The sequence below is a fragment of the Lolium rigidum genome, chromosome 5 (genome assembly GCF_022539505.1).
Source record: "Lolium rigidum isolate FL_2022 chromosome 5, APGP_CSIRO_Lrig_0.1, whole genome shotgun sequence".
Classification (NCBI taxonomy): Eukaryota; Viridiplantae; Streptophyta; class Magnoliopsida; order Poales; family Poaceae; genus Lolium; species Lolium rigidum.
In genome coordinates, this window is record NC_061512.1 from 207,923,557 (window position 1) to 207,946,461 (window position 22,905).

General features: G+C 42.4%; 2 protein-coding genes across 2 annotated transcripts; one reads left to right on the forward strand and one right to left on the reverse strand.

The window, feature by feature from the left end:
* Window positions 1–1,646: 1,646 nt before the first annotated feature.
* Window positions 1,647–7,498, reverse strand: LOC124655519 (protease 2-like). Its single transcript, XM_047194393.1, has 10 exons — window positions 6,955–7,498; window positions 6,228–6,450; window positions 6,005–6,146; window positions 5,726–5,923; window positions 5,328–5,462; window positions 4,879–5,007; window positions 3,206–3,609; window positions 2,754–2,970; window positions 2,112–2,302; window positions 1,647–1,849 (listed from the first exon to the last, which is right to left on the reverse strand). Exons 1-10 carry the CDS (start codon window positions 7,496–7,498, stop codon window positions 1,669–1,671), a joined length of 2,364 nt encoding a protein of 787 aa, XP_047050349.1. The 3' UTR covers window positions 1,647–1,668.
* Window positions 7,499–7,972: 474 nt separating this feature from the next.
* On the forward strand, window positions 7,973–13,030 carry LOC124652648 (probable N-succinyldiaminopimelate aminotransferase DapC). Its single transcript, XM_047191689.1, has 2 exons — window positions 7,973–8,235; window positions 11,720–13,030. The coding sequence occupies exons 1-2, from the start codon at window positions 8,008–8,010 to the stop codon at window positions 12,869–12,871; spliced, it is 1,380 nt and encodes a 459-aa protein (XP_047047645.1). The 5' UTR covers window positions 7,973–8,007; the 3' UTR covers window positions 12,872–13,030.
* Window positions 13,031–22,905: the final 9,875 nt, after the last annotated feature.

A 22,905-nucleotide genomic window follows, 5' to 3' on the forward strand; every position in this document is an offset into this window, starting at 1 on the left:
CATTCCACTTCCACAACTCTCCAATGAGTTCATCTCTATGTTCTGGCATTTTTTGGGTAAACTAGAAGGAACCTTGTTGAATTCATCAAGGCGAGTCATCAAGAACGTAAAGATGAACTTGTCAGCGGCCTTGCGTCTACACTGAAACATATGCGTTAATTCCAAGATCAAGAGAGTCATCGAGAACATAGAGATGAACTCATCAACGAGTGGTGGAAGTGGAATGGCCAATAAGGTCATTAGTTCTGTTTATTTTTCCAACAATGTAGATCCAATACTGCTGACAAGTTAAACCAACTGCTCTGACAGCTTCCTTTTCTTGCTAGTACCAATCAAGGGCAAAACCTTCAGATGCTGGCCGCAGACTGTAGCTATTTTCCCTATGTTCCGGCAAGCTCAAGTGAGCAAAATGCCATAAACTCGCAGGAATTGATGTGCCCAGAAAGACTAACCATACAAGAAACAATATTGTTGCGCCCACAAGCTCCCAGCCCAAGTTAAGCACTGCGAGTCTGCCCCTTCAAAGTACACATGCCACTTCTAGGTACACAGTAACACTTTTGTTAGATGCACAGTAACACATGTTAGCAAAGGATGGTAAATCTTCGAACGCAATAATGACAATGATAACAGAAGGTGACCTTTTCACAAGGCACTATACCGATTGCCCCAAAACAGAACCAGTGCAAATAAATTACAAAAATAGACTGGACAGATACTCAGAGTTCATCCAATGAAATCTCTATCCTGGTCAATCTTCATATACAGTGTTTCATGCCTGTGATATATTTCCATCTCATTTGTAAAAGTTTCCAGCTCAATCTTCAATGGGCAATGCTGCATGCGTGTGACATCTTTCTGTCTTCTCATTTGTAAAACTTTCCACAGACATGGCCATTCAACTGTTCCACCATCCTTGATTTGTACATTCCTCATTTGCTACAGGCATTCATAAGCTGTGAGAATTTCAGTGGAAGGATCAAAGAATGATTTGGAGCTTCTGCTGCACATGTACTATACAGCTGCAGTACATATCTCCAAGCCCATGAAGAATCGAGTTTGCAGTACCTACCATCCAGTTCACCAGTATCCGCTCTTTCATATACAATATGAGTATCTTGGTATAGTTAATTGAGATTGCGATGAGTAGATGACGGTATGTTCCACCTCTACTTCATGAGATACTATGTCAATTCCATGACAGGGAAGGTGAAAATAACAGAACTTGTTTCACAAGTATTATTAGTTGAGATGTTCCAGCTGAAACATCATACAATTGGTAGCACCATAGCAGACCATGTTGGTGATAACTGATAACAGCAGACCAGGCCATTTAGGGATAGCTTGAGTTGGCACCTTCTCATAGTGCATGAATATGCGCATAAGATTTTCCTAGGCCATATGGAAAGAAGCGATGAAAGAATCTATCTACAAAGAATGTGCTTATAATCTACAAACAATGAATATGCAGATAAGATTGTCTGAAAAGTTATTTCTACTCACTAAGAAAGTAATTTAGGAGTATGTTACCTCATATAAGCTCCAACTGATGGACTAATCCAGTAATCCTTCAGATCTCGTTGAACATGGAGGAGAGGCGACATAGCAGGCTCTCCGCGTCATTCTTTTGAGCAACAAATTTAGAAGCCGAAAGATAAATCATGTTGTTCAGGTACTGTTCACCATTTTAATTAGAAAAGCAGTCTCTGTTGCTAATTCCTTGGTTTCCAGATACTTGCTTTCTTCGACAACATCTGTTGTCAAGTTGAGAATTACAGGCCTCTCTGGATCATATTGAGTAAGTTCACGGACTTTTGCAACCCATTTAGCTGCTTCCCATACACCAAACCTATCATTCTCAAATGCAACAATTGGTTTTGTCAAATACAATAACTAGAAGATCAGTGTAGAATACTCTAAATGCTGATAATTTACTGCATATGCAAATAACCTGTACATCCAAAGGTTTTGGCCTAGTATAGTACAGTGAGGATTGCAGACTAATGCTGGAAGGTACAAGTAATGAGGACTAGCAAGTTTGGCCATGTACGCTGCAGATACCAATGGTCCAGGCAGAAGGGATAACAACTCCATACTAAGGTAATACATACCTTGTATTAAATGATGATGTCACAAACACAGCTGGGTAAGGAACATCCTTCTGGATATTATCATAGGGAGAATACTTTTTTATTGCAAGGAACTCTTCATGGTCCACAGGAAACCCAAACTCTTCATAATCAATGGCTGTGAGAGGTAGAATAGGATGGAGAAGAGTGTTGCAAACATCCAAGAAAGGGACCTGGAGGACAAAATGGAAACTACGGTCATGAACCATCAGGAGGAAAAAAAAATAGATGTGGTACTAATAGCACATCTTGGAGATCACCAAGAATGGATGACCAATATGGCCATTTCAAGTTCAGCAAGAAATTAAGAGCAATAATTTGCACACAGGCGATCCATTACGCAAAACAGACATTAGTTGCTTTAATCTATCGCATTGTAGAGACAGAAGAGCAGTAATAAAAAGATTTACAAGAAATTCACTAGGTTATTCTGCATGCAAGTTTGAAATATGTGCACGACTTGATATGTGATTGGCAGATCTTTAGCTTTAGTACACTATCAAACTCATAAAGCCTCTAGAAAACTTTGCTATTTGAGTTCAACGGGACTGGCATGTAATAAAATACAATGATTTTAAGGGACATGGAATGAGATACTGATTGCTACACATAAATCATGTATACCTTTAAAACAGCAGCACGAAACAAATCTGGACGAGTATTAATTGCCGAAGCCACCAGAAGTCCACCAGCACTGTATCCCCATCCAGCAAGCTTATTTTCTTGTATGATACCTTTCTCAAGAAGAAATTCACCGCAAGAGACAAAATCATATATAGAGTTCATCTTTTTGGTACGTGCACCATCTTGGTGCCACTCCTTGCCATAGCCTCCACCACCCCTGAAACAATATGTTTTTTTAAAACTCAAAAAGCAAAAGCGGGCCTTTGAATATGGCATAAGCTCCATGAATCATTCAAGCTCATTTGACATCCGTTTCTGATTACAATTTTCAGTAGTCAGACAACGAAAGTCAATATGAACCTGGAGAATTTACTCCATGTGTTATCTTTTCAGAAAAAACTCGTTCATTTGTTTCAGGCAAAGACGGCTAATTTAGAACACGCGAAACATACCTAACATCAGCATATGCAATCACCCAACCACGATCCAGTAGGCTCTTTAACTCACTGCGCCAACGTTTATCCAGAATCTCACCATAGGCACCATGCCCATGAAGCAATCCTGGATTCCCCTCTTGCTTGTGCTTTCGTGAATATACCAAGGTAAGTGGAATCAAAACTCCGTCCTTCGATGGAACATCATGGTACTCGCAAGCATAGTACTCAGAGAGCTCATTCCAGTCACAATCTCCCAAATCTTGACTTGGCAAATCAGCTCCATCTGAAGATAGCTTGCCCATACTAGAAGCAAAAGCATTCCCATACAGTACCTTTGTTCTCTCATGAAGCATGTTTTGTTGTTGCACTATTTGCCACTTTCCATTCAGTAAGTTGTAATCAACAACTGCATCTGGCATCTAAGTTGAAAGATTATAAAGTTACTGCTAAGAAATAAAATGCAGTAACAAATACGAATTTAATCTAATCCGTCGTAATTCCCTTTGGTGATGGAAAAAATAAGAAGATCCACCAACATAGTTGACACAGATGTGACTTTAGTGCAGAAAGAAGCAACTGTGGTAACAATTTAATAGTTGGTTGCATGAAACATAATAAGGGTAATAAAGAAGACGATCTGAAATTAGTAGTAGATATAGAACAGATTGCTGCTTAACTACCATGAAATGGATATTAAAAAAGGTCCAGTCAATAAAATAATGTTGAAGTTTTTGTTCTGTTTATATGGATACCAGCAACATCATGTATAAATTTCTCTTTCCATATAGGCAGTTAGGTAACAATTGCAGAAATTAACGGTATCAAGATATAGAAGTCAATATTCTGTTGACAGAAATATGAGCATCTACAAGACCAAATCAATATCAATAGATCCACCATAGAATAATATTGCATAACATATTTATTTAATATTGTAGATGTTTATATTATTGTCTATAAAATTGGTAAAATTTTAAGACATTGACTTTTGACTAAAAATATACTTGCTTTTTGGAATGGAGGTAGTAAGAAAATATAATCAAGATACAAAGCCATAGTCAAACCTTTAGATATCAGAACAGAACAACAAGAAATCATAACAAAATGCCCTAAAGAGCAACTATACATGCAGATATCACAAGAGACACTAAGCATCTAGCACTTTACCATCCTATAAAGGCAATAAGGCATAGCACTGAACTACCAATAGGAAAACACAATATGTTGTAAAGCACGCCAAGAAATGATTTAAATTACGAAGTAAATAAATATTGTGTATTGTTGGGAGTGGGTAACATCATTCATCTATTGTGCTACTTTATAACTGAAGACTGGAAGGCACCTTCTGTGACAACTGACAACAGAGCGCTGGTATATCTAGGGCCAATACATTATACATACTTTGATGTAAATAATTTCTCTTTGAGAAATAGCCAACTCGTACAGTATTTTGCATGAACTATGAAGTGATGAAGACCAGTTATCTCAACTAAACAATGGGAAACCACAAGTCTGTACTTGCATAGATAAGAAAATTGGCGTCATTGCACAAAAGTAGAAAAAACAGTACAGATAATCAATTCTACACTGGTGTGCATAGCAAAACAAAAAAGTAATTATCTGGTTGTGGATGGTACAGAAGGATGAAAGAATGAGCTAAGCCAGACAGCAGATACAGATACACATACCACGGGTGATGATATTGTGAAACGCATTGTTGAGGAATAGTAGTCATAATTTGGCCCAGATAAAATCTGACACACATGACTGGGAAGAGGCAATTCAGATGGGTGAAAATTCGATAAATGGGCAGGTACCTGAGAAGCAAAATGAATAGGCATATGCAAGTTATAATTCCATAGCGGCACTTATTTTCGTACAATTATGGTTGCAGCGTATGAATAGAAGACAACAAGAAGTTTTGTTAAGAAATATGGTCGCAGAGCAGTTTCAGATATCCAATAGGCCATTTAACTAGACTCGGTAAATTTAGTGAGCAGCATACATTTGCAATGTTTTCACTCAACAACAGAGTAACAGGCGGTGTGGGGACCATCACGAAGTAAAGAAATAAGTTGTATAATTTCTCGGATTAGACTCTTGTAGATAAGATCATAAGAAAAGAGAATTAACTTACATGAATATTTTCAGGTAGAGGCATATTAACTGAACAAAGACTGAGTTTCCTGCCTTGTCTCAGAATCAGCACCATATGAGTACTACAGAAGTCAACATCTTCAAGAATAATACCTGGTTCCTCAAGGAAAACATCCTGATTCAAACATCAAAAGTTGGGTCAAATAGATAGCAGATAGACACCACAATCTGAATTAATTCAGAGCAGGACTTTTTTTACAACAGCAGTTGCAACGAAGTACTAGTAACCATACATTACATAGATAGTGCTTACGATGCATTTGCCAAAGAAGTATGAAAAAAATAAACTGCTATTTTCAAAGTACTCATTGCGTTTTTATGAAGAGAGTGTGTGCATGCAGATAACTTTGATAGGACATAGTACATAGTAGCACGGACCTTCCAATTCTTTGGCCCAGGAGATTCCACATCAGACTGCATTAGGTAATGTGAATTAACACGAACACCATCTCTTGAGGCATCTGTAAATAAATACAGGCGTCCATGATGATGTTCCACAATGCACTGAACTTGGGATTCACCTTCCCATACAAGCGTCATTCTGGACAAGGGATCAGAACCCTTTATTAAATATACCTGCAAAGGGATAATCTTGCATGAGCAGTGAAAAAAAAACCAAGTAAGAACAGTACAGATATGGAGTACGAAAAGCAGAACCTTTGAGTGTGTGTCTGAAAAGACATTTAACGTTATAAACCGAAAATCCTTGGTATGCCTGATATTCAAATAAATATTCTCACCAGGTTCTTCCAGTATGAGAATATCATCCTTGCTAGATCCAATAATGCTGCAATACAGCCTAACGGAAAAAAAAACTTAAGTTGCAGTGCACTAGAGCAGAGCATAGAAGAATAGACACAATAAAAATAAATCCACCTACCGATATGGTCTTCTGTCCTCGTTTGTAACAACATAAACCAGTGCTTTCCCATCCATAGCCCATGAAATATTTGAGACCCGGTCGGCACGAGGTTTATCACAAAGTGTGCCTGTCACCAGATCCCTGACCAATAAAGTGAAGGAGTCCTTATCTTTGTCATACATGGTGTATGCAATGTAGCGGTGATCTGGAGAAACTTCAGACAGCTCCTCATACGAGTATCCTGCATACCAAGGATAGCTGTAGCATTCATAATCTGTATAACTGTGAGAAAAAAATGACTAACTAACTGTTTTGGAAGAGACCCACAGCGGGACTCAAAAGCTGTAGCAATTACCTACATCCAATGATGTAGTATTGCATATCTGTAGTCCCTAGTGCACAGTGCAAAGAACATAAAGCATCCCCAAACGGGCGGACAGGAAAAATGGAAGTGTGTGGATGCACTAAAGTATGTTCAGTAGCCCCTAATTGTGATGTTTGGTAAATGTTACTTCTGGTAACTAATAGATACCGAGATCAATACAGCAAGATCATTTCATCAAAATATAAACGAAAATCAAAACATCGTGGTTGAGAAGATAATAATTTATGACACATCAAGAAGCCCAAACTTCTGGTAACTTGTAAAGCCTCTAAGGTAACACGCTGTAGATGTTGAAAAAGGTAACAAGAGTAGCAACTGCAAAAATTGATAGCAAATGCGAATATGAATTTCGATGGTTACCTCCGAATCGCTCGGCCTCCTTGTTGTAATCCACGAGTTTCTGCTCGATGCGCTTCCCCGCGGTGAAGTCGAACCCGGCGGAGGGGTCGCTGTAGGAGACGAACTCCCCGTGTAGCGCGGCCGAGCGGCGGCAGAGGACGGGGTACTGCCTGCCCTCGTCGGCGCGGCGGTAGTAGAGCCAGGGGCCCCAGCGGGCCGGCGTGGTGCAGGCCTCGGAGGCGAGGCGGGAGGCCATCTCGAGCTGGAGCTTGCGCGCGAGCCGGTCGGCGCCCGCGGCGGCCAGGCAGGCCTCGGCGTACTTCTCCTCGGCCTCCATGTGCACGTCCATGTGGCGCATGGCGGCCGCGTCGGCCAGCGAGCCCATCCACGCGTAGCTGTCGTGCCACGTCTCGCCGTGGATGGTGGCGGGCTCGGGCTTCTGCGGCGGGCGCGGCGGGTTGGGAGGTGGGGGTAGGGGTGGGGCGGTGGTGGTGGTGGGCTTGGTGCGGCGGTGGATGTGGCGGCGGAGGAGGAGGCGCGGCAGGAGGTCTAGGTGGCGGCGCATGGTCGCGGCGGTTGGGGTCGCCGGCGGTGGCGGAGGCGGAGGATGGGGAGGGTTTTGGTGGGGTTTTGGTTCGCCGGATTTGGGGGAGGGGAATGATTTGGGGGGATGGAAATGGGCTTCCGTGGTTATTATGGGCTTTCGGCTGGTGTAGAAGGAATACGTAACTGGCCAACAGGCTTTCTGGGCCCGGGTACGCGGCCCGGGTGCGTGGCTCTCGGCCTGCCAACTGCGTCAGCGAAAACCTGTCCAGATTCAATGGCACGAGACGACACACACTTCGTCCACTCGCCGACGGGTCTCGAATCGCACGACGGCATCTCTCCTCCGCCCGTCCCAAACGACCCAACCGAAACCCTCCCCACACACTGACACGTGGGCCAGACATAATCTGACCCCACCAGTCATCCACTCCCTCGCCCACGCAGATCCCCCACCTCGCCTGACCGACCGGCTCGGCTACGGCAGTGGCGGCGCGACGCACGCAGGCACTGGAGCGGCTGGGCGGCCTCATGAATCTGGCCACCTCCGCGACCACCACCACCCCGCGCCATGGACTCGTGCCATTAAACCCCTCCTCCTCCTCCGCGGCCTCCTCCCTCCGTCGCTCCCTCCGGAAGATCTCGCCGCTGACCCCGATGGCATCCGCCCCCGCCCCCGCCTCCGCGGCCCTCTCCACCGCCGCCCCCGCCGACAACGGCGCCGGCGCCGCGAAGCCGGCGGAGAAGCAGCCCGTGCAGGTCGGTGACCCCCCACCCACCCCGATTGGTCCCGTATCCCCTATCCCATGTTCTGTGGCTCAGGTTTCAGCTTGCGGGTTCCGTGAGGCTCCGTGTGGCAAGTGGCTACTGACAGTCGAGAATCAAACTATCATAGCTTGCAAATCTCCTAGTTATCGAGGTGCTGTTGCTGTAGAGTGTAGCGAGTAAAGAAACTGCTATGCCCTTTTACTTCTTTGTTCAGCACAAGATGTTGTGCATACCAATATACCATGTTGAATTAAGTTTAGAAGCGGCTCCACTACTGCAAGTGTTTTATCACAGGCAGCTGCGTTGCTACGAAAACAGATTAATCTTGAGTCTAGTTGCAACTTTAATTTGATGCCACCGCATCTGCTATTGTGAGTGGCATGATCAGCTGTACGCAGGTGAGACATTTGTTGAATCCATACTGTCTGAGACAGACAGTAGTCCATGCAATTTTAGCTTATTTGTTTTTGTGTGACTGATCATGCCATTAATCAATAGAGTTACTGCACTGGGTTATAGACAGATAGGAAGTTTAGTTTAGTTATTATTTGGGCTGGCCTAAGATTTGACCGGTCCTGCACTCGACCGGCGCCACGGTTCCCCCACAAAGAATGTTTGCTCTGGATATATATTTTTTTAAGATAAAAAGGGGTGAAACCCTATGGTTCCATTAAAATGCAACCAAGTGTGTATATTGTTAAGAAACATAACATCAAGCTAGCACAAGAAGGTCCATGGTTACAGTGCGGAGGATAAATTGCGTGTGTTCTGTTCCAGAATTTTAAAACATCATAAAGGGAAACAAAAAATGTCTGTTTAAGAGAAAGCCGCAAAACTGTAATATACAATATCGACTCTGTAGGCTACGTTTTTCACTAGATGTTATAAACTTATTTCTATGGAATCCCTTGCACCATGCAGTCATCCATAAGTAACAGCTTAAACTATCCAAGATATCTCAGATTCCCATATTCCCATTCAGGCCACATTTCTTTTCAATTACTCCATATTACCTGATAATATGAAAAATGCAGATGGAAACTATGTGCCTTATAAGATGAATTAGAGTACTGCTTATTTTGTGACCATACCTGCTGCCATGCCATATTGTCCATATGTTAGACTGCTGCTACGTTCCATAGCTATGAGCCAGCAACCCATCTAAAGAATATCAACGGTGAATCAGGGGCCATTAGTCTTGTTGGTCAAGAACTGGGTGTTCACTCGGTTGGGTAGCAGTGCGAGTGCAAACGCTCCTAATATGCCTTCGCGGCCTAACCTTTGCAGGGTGCCTCAGGTTGTCTTCTCTCTATAGAAGGCTACCAGGGGCTAATCCCCGGTTGGTCTCATTTTCTATATTAGTCTTGTTGGTCCATTGTTTTGCATATTGGAAAAAATAAATACTTATACGATATCACCCCACATTGCCAAAGTTGCATTCTCTGATGTAAGGAGAATACAAAATCTTTATAAGGTAATGAAGTGTTCAAAATAACTAGGAAGTGTTATTTTTGCCCCGTCATGTGAAGTGAACTACGCACATTTATCTTGAAGCTTGTATTTGGGAGATGGGTATTTGAGTTCTTATCCTGTTCTGCAAAAGAGCCATTACAAAATGTACAGTCTAGTACTACAGATCCAAGAAAACAAATAGGCATGTGTGCATGAAAAGGAACAATGGCATCACTTCTGTAAATATTTTTATCATCATGCCCATAATCCTGCTTATCTCTGTATCAAGGTGTTCATTTTGTATTGTAATGCAAGCCATAAATCTATGAACTTTGCCCTAGTCAATTGTTGTCCTAGCCCATTCTTGACAACTCATTATAAATACAATTACAAGGTCCTTCTTTAAGTCATACTAGATTGTCATTGGACAAGATCATGCTAGTTAGAGAAAATTACGCAACATTTCTGAAACCCAGATAATGAGTTTGACCTGTTTCATATTTTGACAACATACATTTCCATGATGTGTGCATACGGTATTAGGATGCCCATCTTTTAAGACTTAGTTCGATTAAACACCTCAAAAAGAGATGAAATAAGATAGTTGAACATATAATTGTGAACCAAACATCGCTTGGTTTGTTAGAACTCAACTGACATAAAACTTTAACAACATACTATCTGTACAACAGGATAAATTACCTCAAATATTCAGGATCTAATATGATAAAACTCAACTGACATAAGCCAGATGATTCTTGTATAACTACCATAATATTATTATCAAGATGGAATTTTTCTTGTATTTGTCCTAGATTGGTTCTGAATAATACTGAATTTTCCCATGTCCATGTCCATTCTGTATTGAGTCGAATCGCATTGTTGTTACATAGTACAGCTCCAGTCTTCAGAGTTGATGCTTTGGATATTGACTCAGTCTCCAAAATCAAACTTGGACTTTCAGCATTTACCACAATATAATGCTGAACCATGAGTGTTACTCCCTCCGGTTGTACTAAATCCGAGTCAATTAAATAAGACCGGAGGGAGTATATATTATGGAAGCATTTTCTGGCATGAATCTGTACATTTGATTTAAAGACATCCAGTCAAAGTATTTTTTAAATGATTTGTTTTCAAGTTGTAGAAGTTTGACCAAAGGTATGCCTCAGACCTCTTTTTTTACTAGAGGGAGTATACAGGCTTGAGCTCGTGATTTGATTCTGTAGTCAATTCCTATCCCATGCTTGAGAACTCATTGTCATACAATTATGAATTTTCCTTAAATGATACCAGCAAGCGCCTATTGGACAAGGTTGTTGGTTAGAGAAAATCAAGCAACATTTCCAAAACCCAAATATTCCCTCCGTCCCAGTTTGTAAGCGCCTTCGTATTTTGAGATTTAACTTTGGCCATCAATTAGATCATTAGTTTGTATCATTGGAATCTTCTTTTGAATATGAATTCAATGGTTATATTTTTTGTGGACATTACCCACATTTCTTTGGTCAAATGATTGTCAAATGTGAACCTTGAAATGCATGGATCCCTTATAAATTGGGACGGAGGGAGGGATCAGAGTTTGGAGCAGTTTGATCGTTTTAACAACATATATTTTTGTGTATGCATACCTATGGAGTCGCTAGTCAGGGTGCCTAAAAGAGATGACAGAAAATAGGTTGAACACAGAAAATTGTCGACCAAACGTTGTTTGGAGCTATGGATTCGCCAAGGCATGACAAATTGTAATGTTGTTAGCAGTTAAAAAGATAAACGGGTCAATTTGACCTGTACAACACGATGCAGAACTTTCATGCTCAGTATGACATGTTAAAGCTCCACTGACATGAATTCGATGATTCTCATATAACTCCCATAATAATATGATTAAACAGAATTTTTACTTGATGTACTCTAGTTTTGTTCCAAGTAATGCAAGATTTTTTTTCTAAATGAGTTGAATTGTATTTCTTGTCATAGTATACAAACTTGAGCTCGTGATTTGATCTCTTCTCTATTGCAGGTCGCGAAGCGGTTGGAGAAGTTTAAGACAACAATTTTCACACAGATGAGCATGCTTGCGGTGAAGCATGGAGCAATAAACCTTGGCCAGGGCTTTCCCAATTTTGATGGCCCTGACTTTGTCAAGGAGGCTGCTATCAAGGCTATCAATGCTGGAAAGAATCAGTATGCAAGAGGATATGGTGTGCCTGAACTGAATTCAGCTGTCGCTGAAAGATTCCTGAAGGACAGTGGGTTGCAAGTCGATCCTGATAAGGAAGTTACCGTTACATCTGGGTGCACAGAAGCAATAGCTGCAACGATATTGGGTTTGATCAACCCTGGGGATGAGGTGATATTGTTTGCTCCATTCTATGATTCTTATGAGGCTACGCTGTCCATGGCTGGCGCCGATGTCAAGGCCATTACGCTCCGCCCTCCAGATTTTGCTGTCCCTCTTGAAGAGCTAAAGGCTGCAGTGTCGAAGAATACAAGAGCAATAATGATAAACACACCTCACAATCCCACTGGGAAGATGTTCACGAGGGAGGAACTTGAGTTCATTGCTGATCTCTGCAAGGAAAACGATGTGCTGCTCTTTGCTGATGAGGTCTATGACAAGTTAGCATTTGAGGCGGATCACATATCAATGGCTTCTATCCCCGGCATGTACGAGAGGACCGTCACGATGAACTCTCTCGGGAAGACATTCTCCTTGACCGGATGGAAGATCGGCTGGGCAATCGCACCTCCTCACCTGACATGGGGCGTGAGGCAGGCGCACTCGTTCCTCACATTTGCCACCTCCACACCGATGCAGTCAGCTGCGGCAGCAGCTCTGCGAGCACCGGAGAGCTACTTCGAGGAGCTGAAGAGGGACTACAGCGCGAAGAAAGTGCTGCTGGTCGACGGGCTCAAGGCCGCGGGCTTCATCGTCTACCCATCAAGCGGAACCTACTTCGTGATGGTGGATCACACCCCGTTCGGGTTCGACAACGACGTCGAGTTCTGCGAGTATCTGATCCGCGAGGTCGGTGTCGTTGCCATCCCGCCGAGCGTGTTCTATCTGAACCCCGAGGACGGGAAGAACCTGGTGAGGTTCACCTTCTGCAAGGATGATGACACGCTCAGAGCCGCGGTCGACAGGATGAAGGCCAAGCTGAGGAAAAAGTAAATGATTCTGTTTCTTTTTCTTTTTACAGCGGCATCACCTACATGATTGGGGCGGTCTCATGTAGTTGTTGATTGTTGAATAAAACCTGCCTGATATGAACTGCACTCCAGTGCATGTACACTTATCTTGCAGTAGGTATGTATCCTGTCTGTGACTTCATCTCTTGCGTTCGTTACTGTTTGTCTATGTTGGCCGACCCTGATAGATCAGGATAGCTGACGGCACGAAACTTGTGCAGAGCAACCTACGGCTGCTACTTGCCCGAGCTTTTTCACATGTTCTGTCATCAGTATATCAAGTACCAACTGATGAAAGCAATGCTTTTATAAGAGAGAAAAAAATATTTATACTTCCGCTTCTGTGGTTCCAACCTTTCTACAGATGACGATCTAACAAAATTGCAGCCGTTGTCGTGTCAAGTTGCTCAAGAGCCAAATAACTGCAACAAGCCGCTTTCTTTTACTCTGTCAACACTTTGTTTTCCTGATGTCATTGTCCTATATATCTATCTATACATGACATGTCTAGACATAAAACCGCGATCTGGGAAACTCGTAGCCGTGAACAGCTTCTATGCACGACGTTGCATGACCAGTCAAGTTCACCATGTACGAGCCACACGTTCCGGTGGAAAAAAAAACTGACACCACTTGTGTGACATCCACGGTACACAGCTACTATCTGAACCTCCCTGTTACTATCTTACCCAGCACCACACACTTCACCAAACGAGAACAGTTGGGAAAATAAAAGGAATCGGGAGACGATAAGAACAGACGTGCGACGCGATCAATCACACACAGGAACACAAGGCATGGCACAGCAAACGTGCCCATATTCTCCCGACGATGCCGATCGTGTTGAAGGTTCACACTCCACGCCGCCATGGATGGCCCCGTGTTTGCTTCCTCGATTGTTCTCTCTCGCGACAGGGACAGCGACCGATGCATTGAACCAGATTGCATTATCTTTCCCTTTTGTGCCATCAGCATGTCGCGGCACGAACAGAGAACGCACACGCAGACGAGGATAAACAATGGCGTCAACGGCGGCGCCGTCTGATTAAACCCTCCTACATCATGACCGGTCGGAGTTATATTAACTCGTGCTAGCTAGTGGACAAGATCGCAATCGTAGAATAAACTGGCTGCCGTGGCTGGTTAGAGTGGCTGCATATGGCTGTGCCATGCGAATATGCGATCCCTGTCTAGTTGAAACTTGAAACTATGATATGATGGTTGATCGGTACGTCTGCGTGCGTGGTTTGCCGCTGCCGACCTCGACCACTAATCACAGCTGAGACCGTGAGATTATTGTACGGGCGTAGTTTCCAAGATCTTGTTTTTCTCCCATGACAGGTGCGTGAGGTTCCCGAGAGGTCTCCGCATCGAGATGCAACTGCAATGACCGGCCATCTGGGGGTATGATTGGTCCTGAATCTGTACGCCAACAAGTACCGCTACCGTACTGTAGCAATGTTTATGGTTGAAGGGTACTTTACTGTAAATTCTTTTGAAAGTTCATCAGAGATGCAATGGTATGACCCGCCATCTTGGTCGTATGATTAGTCTTGAATCTGTACGCCAAAGAGTAGCTTAGCATTGTTTATGGTTGGTAGTACTTTCCTTGTAACTTTCTGAAAGTTTATTCTATGCTATCGGCCCATTCCACAAAGACGGATGGTACTACTAGTTCACTCTACTGGACTCCTTGATATAATGGCTCATTTGATTCATAGGATAGAAAAAGTAAAGAAATTAGAAAATTATAGGATTTCAGATGTCATGCCTAGTTGAATCCTATGCAAAGACAAATTCTCTTTGATTGTACAAAAGGAATTTTTCATGAGGTATAACTAATGTTTTTTTTTCATAGGATTTACACTACAAGATTCCTACAAGATTAGATCCTATAGGATATATTCCTATGAATCAAACAACTAGCATAAGAAAAAAATTCATAGGATCAAAATCCTACACTATTCCTATGTGATCCTATGAATCAAAGGGTTTTCATAGGAATTATAAAAGATTCAAATTCTTAGGACATTTTTGTAAGGTGAATGTTTGATTCGAGTGCTATTGACTTCTTTTTCCTAGGGTAAAAACAGGTCACTAACCCAGTATAGCAGAAACCCTAACGTTGCCGCCGCACGGAGGCAAGAGGAATATATGGCCGGCAACTTCTAGCGGCGCTCTGATGGACATTATCATGGAAAGGCTAGAGGCAGGCAAACTATATCTGTCTGATGAACCACAAACCCAAACACTATATACACAACTAACGCGATGGGTCGGGGTTCCCTATCCTCTTGCCCAAAGAAAGGGGAACACATGGGTTTGCCGGTGGGCGGAGGGGTATATAGTCACATCTCACACACCTATCAGCCAGGGAAAATGGGCGAGAGTGAAACCTTCTATGCAGCTTGTGTGGATATCAATAATAGTTCAGATGGCACAAAATATTTCTAGTAACTGGACATACGCCAACAACATTGTTATCTCTTATGTGGTTCGACTTGGGGAGCATGCTTGGATGGGCATATGACTTCATCAAACTCTCACAGGCGTCAAACCACCAACCGAACTCGTGGAAGTTTTTGGAGAGTTTAGACGCTCTTTGGATGTGTAGTTTTTGGACGTTCATGGGATTTTTCTGTAGGATTCCAGCCATCTGGATTATTCCTATGGATTGACTTGCATCAGAAGAACGATATTATCAACATCCTATGGTTTATATCTCAGTTACATATGAATTTGAACATCCACTCTTAATTATACCCATAGGATGTCATCCAAAGTTTACGCCATTTTTATAGAATTCTATTGCTACTCAAATTCCTATGCTTTTTTTAATTCATATGCCTAAATAATAGTATAGGAATATGAACATGCACTCTGTTTTTGAGACCAAATCACATTGGATCGATGCACATTTCGAAATGAATATCTCTGCAGCTTTCCCATGTTCTTTGATACTCTGTTTTGATGTAGTGAACCTGTCAATTTTTTTGTGTTCTTTTGTATTCTTACGTGATCATCTATCCACTGACATGTGATGTACTACGACTTATTCAAATGCTATACAACTTGTCTAACTGTAAATTGACAGCGGGTGCTCCAACTGTATTCATGTGGTTTGACTTGGGAAGCATACATGAAAAGCCTATCCATTACTGAATTGTCAGAGGGTGCTCCAACTGTATTCATGTGGTTTGACTTTGGAAGCATGCATGGAAAGCCTATGACTCATCAAACTCCCATGGCCGTCAAACCACCAACAGAATCGCTCAAATCCCGTCCCCTCTGTCCATGTCAACAGTCAAAAAGTCGCCCCAAGAAATTCGGATGTGAAATGGCGCGGCCAGCCAGTGTTAGCTCGCAGGTCACATGCATTAATCTTTTCACCTGAATTTTTCAACTCGCCAAAGCGAGCCTGCCCGTGTTACCTGGCTCCATGATCCGCCACCCACCAACACCACCACCACCCCACCCACCTACTCGACGAGACCCAGCCAACCAGGGTGCTCTGCTCCCCCGATCAGCTATGCTGAACCTGAACCATTACACCACCAAGAAACTGAAAAAAGTTCAGAGTCCATGACAGTATGAAACCTGGGTGATGCCGGTCCACCGGTCATTGTCACAGCCTTGACATGAGCAAACCATGTTCATTCAAAGTTCAAAGTAGTACCACTAGCAGACCAAATCCATCATTTTTTTGAGAGAAGGCCAAATCTATCATGGTTTTCAGTTCTTTTCCTAAATGCTTTGAGAAAATAATACAATGTGACAATTTTGTTTTGACCATACATCGATCACCTGCTCCATCTGAAACATGAGTCGTGCAAGCGAAAGCCTGCACGTTTCCTTTTGCTGGCTTTGTTTCTTGTTCGTGGGAGAAAGAAAGAGCACAAGATTTGGCAAAAAGAAAGCGTGCGTTCTTCTGCACATTTTTTTCTGTGAAGTGGTTGAACGCTGGGCGACAGGCGCAAGCACCAAGCCTGGCGATCCTTCCCACGGCCGGCCACCGTAGCGCTACTGCTGTTTACTATTTGTCGGAGCGGCGTCTTCTTCCTCCTCTCCCTTTTCCTAGTGGCCAGCGTTGTTTGCATAGGAGCGCTGCTATACACACGACAGTTTCTATCCGATACTTGTACGATTCTTTCTAGCAGCCAGCTTGCTTCAAGTGGATAAGGTTGGACTCAGTCGTTTCTCTTAACTAGTACAAATGCCCGTGCGTTGCTACGGGTTTTCAAATTTTATTTCTCAATGCACATATATAATTCATAACACACATATATTTCTTGAAATGCAAGATTTTTTAAAAAACTTGGTGAACCTTTTTCGAAAATAGACCATTTTTTTTGTAAAATAACGAACATTTTTTGAATGTCTATGAACAATTGTTGAACAACCTGCAGATTTTTTTCTAATCCAACTTTGCCTGAGCAAGTGAGTCTCAAAAATTCTGAACGCGGATCTTTGAAGTAAATGGCAGAATATATCCAAACGCATCCAAACCAGTCACTTAGTAGAGGTATCAGTACTTAATTGATCATGCTTCATTGCATATCAACCACAAACATAAGTATCAACCTGCACTAAATCCTTGCTATATCTAACAAGTAACACTGGCACTATCCAACCACCAAGGAGAATCGGTAGAGTATACTCATTTGAATTTTACTAAAATGTAGGTCAAGAGTTTGTTCCTATTATGCTACTGGCAAATACACCGGATCTAACCAATGTATATTTATTTCTCGATCATAACTGGTTAAATTAATATGAGACACAAGAGCTCATTTGTATAAGGTAATAAATTAAAATTCTGGGTGTCTAGATATAAACACTAAACTCTCAATAACAGATAATAAGTGGCAGTAAGACCTTAAAGTATATTTTTGACTGAAGCTGACATACAAAGGGAGAAAAGAGCACAAAACTATGGCATGAATCAATTTGTTCATAGATCATGGTTTCATCTACGCACTTGGAAAATTGGTTGCCCTAATATTGTAATAAATCATATACAGTCAAGCTATTGTAGCGTAGGTAGGGTCATTGTATTACCAAAAAGCTTATTTGATTACAAGGAAAGTTAGGAGCTATACCTCTGGGCTCTGGCTGAATGCAAAAAAATCCCTTCCTTGGCATTCCTCCTCATGTTTGGCATATGAAGGTTAGAAAGTGTACTCTGTACGCATGGGTAATGTGCATAGAAATGTTTTCTAGAAAGAAGCATCATCTTCACCTTGTGTTAGCTTTGCTGGACAAAGGATGTTGGTGTCGACACTCGTCCTGGCCTACAATAACTCAATATTCACCGAAAATTAGGTTCACACTTCGAGATCTACAATATTCAAGAACTGAAAAGCCAAATAAGTTTGCTCAGCTTCTAAAGAAAGCAGAGAATGACAGAGTGTAAAACAGCAAAACATAATCAACGGTTTCATATATAGAATACAATTTCTTGCATAAATCAGTAGTTGATGCGTACAGAGTTTATACATCTACAGGAGGGACAAAAAAGAAATGAAAGAAACTCTCTCGTGCACAGGAATGCACCTACATGGAACATGAGTGAGTTTATGCGTCGCGTATAATGGTCTTGCCTACATGATTTTCTGCAATCATGGGTATACCTTCTGGCTTAGCACTTTTTTTTGAAAGGAATGCAATATTAGACTGTAAAGTAAAGGCACCACTTCGGTTGGAACAAGCTATAAATCATGCATAATATAATGATGTATACAGGGCCAGGGTTGGAAATTTAAGAAAAGAATGTTATATTATCCAAGCATATTTTACCAATCATTTTGTCTTCTGATGGTGATTTCTCTAGTGGTTGATACAGTATCAGCAGCCAAACGAGTACCGTCATCTGCATCACAAGGCACCAGGAACCGATCAACAATGCTAGAGTATAATCCGAGCTTAACTGCTAGAGCTTGCTCATTTAGAGGGCCTCATAGGACTAAGAATTCACCTGCATATAAACATTCACTGTTAAAAATATACATCAGGTCCATCTAAAAAAATGCAGGAGGACCATCTGGAAAAATGCATATCTTCTAGTATACAGAAGTTGAACTATGTAGAACCAACTAAACCCGTACAAATCTAAGAGCTTGAGGACATGCCGACGGTGGAGCTTCGAGGCGACGGATGCTCCAATACGTCAGCCGGTACAACACTTCGAGAAATACATCACAGCATACGCCTACACCTGCAAATTCACCATCTTCAGGTAGCAACAGGAATTCCACCAAAAGATACAACCGTGTACTAAAATTATTAACTTATCTCAACCATTCACTCACTGTTAGAGCAAATCAACAAGTAACTAATACATGTACCAAAAATGGATGTGGGGATCACCGACACATACATTGCAAAATAATGAGCAGATTTATCTCAGTTAACTTCATACTGGAATAGATCATTCTCTTTCCACTATTTCTCATACATAAGTCTCTTTTATCTGATTCATGGGTATATTCAAAACAAAACGTCAACACTATATGTACAAAGAAACAACCTAGAGCAAAACACCCAACATGACTTCTTAAGATGATACTCACCCTGCACACCTCCATAGAGCTTGACCTTGCTGCCACAATAAGTCAATAATATAAATCTGTCTGCATTGTTGTTGCTGATTACTAAAAACTACCATTTGTAGCTCAAAGAAGAAGGACATGGATAAAGAGCAAGGAACAAATCAACCAGCAGCGGTGACTCCACCAGTAATACCAATTGTCAGTACTATATCAGCTAGGGTACTTATAGTGCTTTAGATGACCAGTACATGAAAGTGTTTCTCTAGTTGGAAGCAGACAAAGAATTCATATTCAGAGCAGGCATGGAACATCTAATCTAAATTTAGAAACAAACTAATAGAACACAACGACCTTACATCATGTTAGAAACTTACTTAAACTTCAATTTGTTACAGCCTTCAGATGGGCACGCCGAGACATTCCCATTCACAGTAATAACATCAGTTGAGATCAATGAAAAATTGCTCCATTGTAGAAGAATGATGAGAATCAAGTGTCCTGGTCCATGAGCCAAGAAGCTAAACCAGTTGTAAGATTAATTCTGCATTTCTCATATTTTCATCCAGAAAATGACCAGACAAACCAACCATTAACAATATCTGCAAAGATATTCTGAGCCATACAATGAGGTCTGTAATATCTGCAACTCCTATTATTCCACTGGCCATGTCAGCATTATGGTTTTGACCTCCAAATCTTTTCTAAGACGAAGAAAACATAAAATCAAAGTGGAAAGAGCACGATGCATGATAAAGATTCACAAATAGCTTGCTGCAAAAAAGCAAGTGTTGTTGGTATGTGTTCTCTTCTCTAATAGGAAGATGGAGCCTGAAGGGATCTGATGCCATAGGCACTTCTGCAGTTTTGCGGACACATCAGGGTGCTGCGCTCATGAGGAGCCATGCACGCACAGAGGCACCCGTTGACCCAACATCTCCCTGGCCAGGCGGGCGAGGTAGCATCCTTCCTACGCGGAGGAGAAGAAGGCCCAAAGGACCGGTCGATGAAGATGTTGTCGCCCGTCGTCCGTCGACCTAGGCACCGCGGTCGTCGATCTGGCCGGGTGGGTGTAATCTGTTGCGAGGATGATGGGATTAATAGCTGGATATGTGTGTTCGTCACCGCTGCTTCCATCCGCGTGCCACTCGGCGGCGCTGGTCGGAGCTGCAGAAGAGGGGCGTGGCGGCGAGTAGGATGGGGGCGGTGAGGATTGCGATAGGGTTCCCTGGGTTGACCAAGCGAGACCTTCGAGCCTAAGGTGGCTTCCGTTGGGCTTGGCCCATGTGCGGGCTAGCGGGGCGAAGCGACGAAGGACGCGACGGACGACGAAAGAATTGACGTATTGGGCAGAATAAGGAATCAGTTTAGTCTTTTTAAGTAGTAGAGACTACCCAGAACTAAAGCCCAGACCTATGGTCTCTTGTGCAAGAGGATGCTTAGAAAATAGTTCATTACCGTTTTAATTTTTTGCGGGAAATTAACGTTTTAATTTGATTTAAGGTTGTCTTCAAAAATGGATGCCAGCAGCTTTATGTTCCCTCCTTGGGTAATGCCTTGGATTTGCCAAGTTGGTTTGTCTCTGCGGCGCGTGCGATGAATGTCTAGGCGGCGACCTCAAGGTTTGGTCTTGCATATTGGGGTGGTGGGCCTGGATTGTGTGCGATTGCAACCCTATGAGATGGGGTTGCGGCTTAATAGAAAGTGGATGCCGAGGTGGCGGCTCGAGGCCGAGGTGTTCGTCGATGTGTTGTGTGGTGGACACTTTGATATCGTTGAGTTTGTCAGCCTTGTGGCATGTGAGCGATGATATTGCTCTTCATGCTAGTTAGTCGCCAATGCCGTGTTCGTGCGACTCTTTGAGGGTCGGCTTCTTAGGGCATCACCAGTGGCTCGAAGCATTTCGGAGACCAAAAGTAACCGCACACACCCGTTTGCTTCAGGTCGCGGATGCGAAATTGGCCTTTGGGCCGCGGTTGACCGTTTGCGTCTGGGGTGCCCCCAGCATCCCGACGCCTATCTGGCGAGGCCGGTAGGGTTTATTCCACCAACATAGTAAAATATTTGATGTATAGTTTTGAAACAACAAGTAACACATTTCATAGCAATAAAATCGTATACGCATCCGCCCGAACCAAATTTGGGCGACGTTTGCATCCCTGCGGATAGACCGGTCATTTTGCGTCGGTTGTGGGGCTTGATCCAATTTGTACTACCTGCGCTTCGACGAATAAGGTGCACACGTATTTCAAGATAAACTTTGACCGAAAAAAGTTGAGCAACAATACCTTTGTTATATTGTACATAATTAGTATCATTAGATTTATATTGAAAACACTTTCTAAGGATGCTAATTTTATGCCAACAGTCTTTATATATTTAGTGTAATTCTTCGGCAAAATAAAAAAAAAGGAAAAACGAGAACGTCTTCTTCACTGAAATTAAAGGAGTGCCAATTTCAGTTGATTTTCGGTTAATTTACCAGACAACTCGTTTTTTAATCAATGGAAGGCAACGATTTTGTCTCGCTTAAAAATAGTTGGGCTGGGGCTTGGGACGTGGCCACGTGGGACGGGGCACACAGGGTTGTTTAGGGCTATGTTCAGTTGCAGAAAAAGAAACAAAGAGTAGCGCTGCGGGAGAGTTATCGGACAGAGATCGTATGAAAATTATCGTGTGTGAAGCAATTCCGTTTGCATAGTAGCTCATGACTGATGCGTCATGGATACTAAGATATGTTTGCGATAAAACTTTGAAACTAAGGACGGAGCTGATGGCTACTGAAAGCAATGTTTACTAGGAGCTATGCATCCAAGGACGGATATATGTTTATTATCAGGTAGTAATACTATGAAAGGGAAAGAAATGGTACATGCTCATTTTGCCTTATGATTTGTCGCTTCCCACGTAAGCAAACATCATGGAATCAACAGGGTGAGCATGAGTTGACTTCTTTCACAACGCATGAAGGCCCCATTTGGATGCAGATGTCTCTCGGATAACACTTCTCAAATACTAGTAGGAGATATAATACTTGTTTCTTGAAGAGACGCTGCAACTTCGACTCTCTCGAAAATTAGGGAGAAAATTCCGTGTTCCAAAACAGGCCAACTGCTCACAGAAAAACTAATTCCGATAATCAAATGAGACAACAATCATATCATGGCCAGATTTTTTTTTATGAAAGGGGTCACTCCCATGCTTCATTAACAAAGCTTAACACGGTTCTGCATAATTCAGTTCTTACATGTGTCATGGCCAGATGCTCCACTTATCATTTAGGAATGTCACTATAATTGAAGCCCTGAAATTATAATAAGCAAGCAGATTATAATTATGATATGTCACTATGATTGTAATTAGCTTTTGTACGAGACCAACTATCATGTCTAGACCCTGTTGCATCTGTAGAAAAAGAGAAAAAGACGGTAGCATGAAAAGCACAAGTTGGCTCCTGCTTTTCATACAAACA

What these genes read in the sequence shown, in the direction of transcription:
- LOC124652648 (XM_047191689.1), top strand. Translation starts at nt 8,008, where the DNA reads ATGAATCTGGCCACCTCCGCGACCACCACCACCCCGCGCCATGGACTC. An exon ending in CGGAGAAGCAGCCCGTGCAG is followed by an intron (nt 8,236 to 11,719) that starts GTCGGTGACCCC and finishes TCTCTATTGCAG; the next exon opens with GTCGCGAAGCGGTTGGAGAA.
- LOC124655519 (XM_047194393.1), bottom strand. Translation starts at nt 7,498, where the DNA reads ATGCGCCGCCACCTAGACCTCCTGCCGCGCCTCCTCCTCCGCCGCCAC. An exon ending in GAGGACAGAAGACCATATCG is followed by an intron (nt 6,147 to 6,227) that starts GTAGGTGGATTT and finishes TTTTTCCGTTAG; the next exon opens with GCTGTATTGCAGCATTATTG. An exon ending in ACATCATCATTTAATACAAG is followed by an intron (nt 1,850 to 2,111) that starts GTATGTATTACC and finishes TGAGAATGATAG; the next exon opens with GTTTGGTGTATGGGAAGCAG.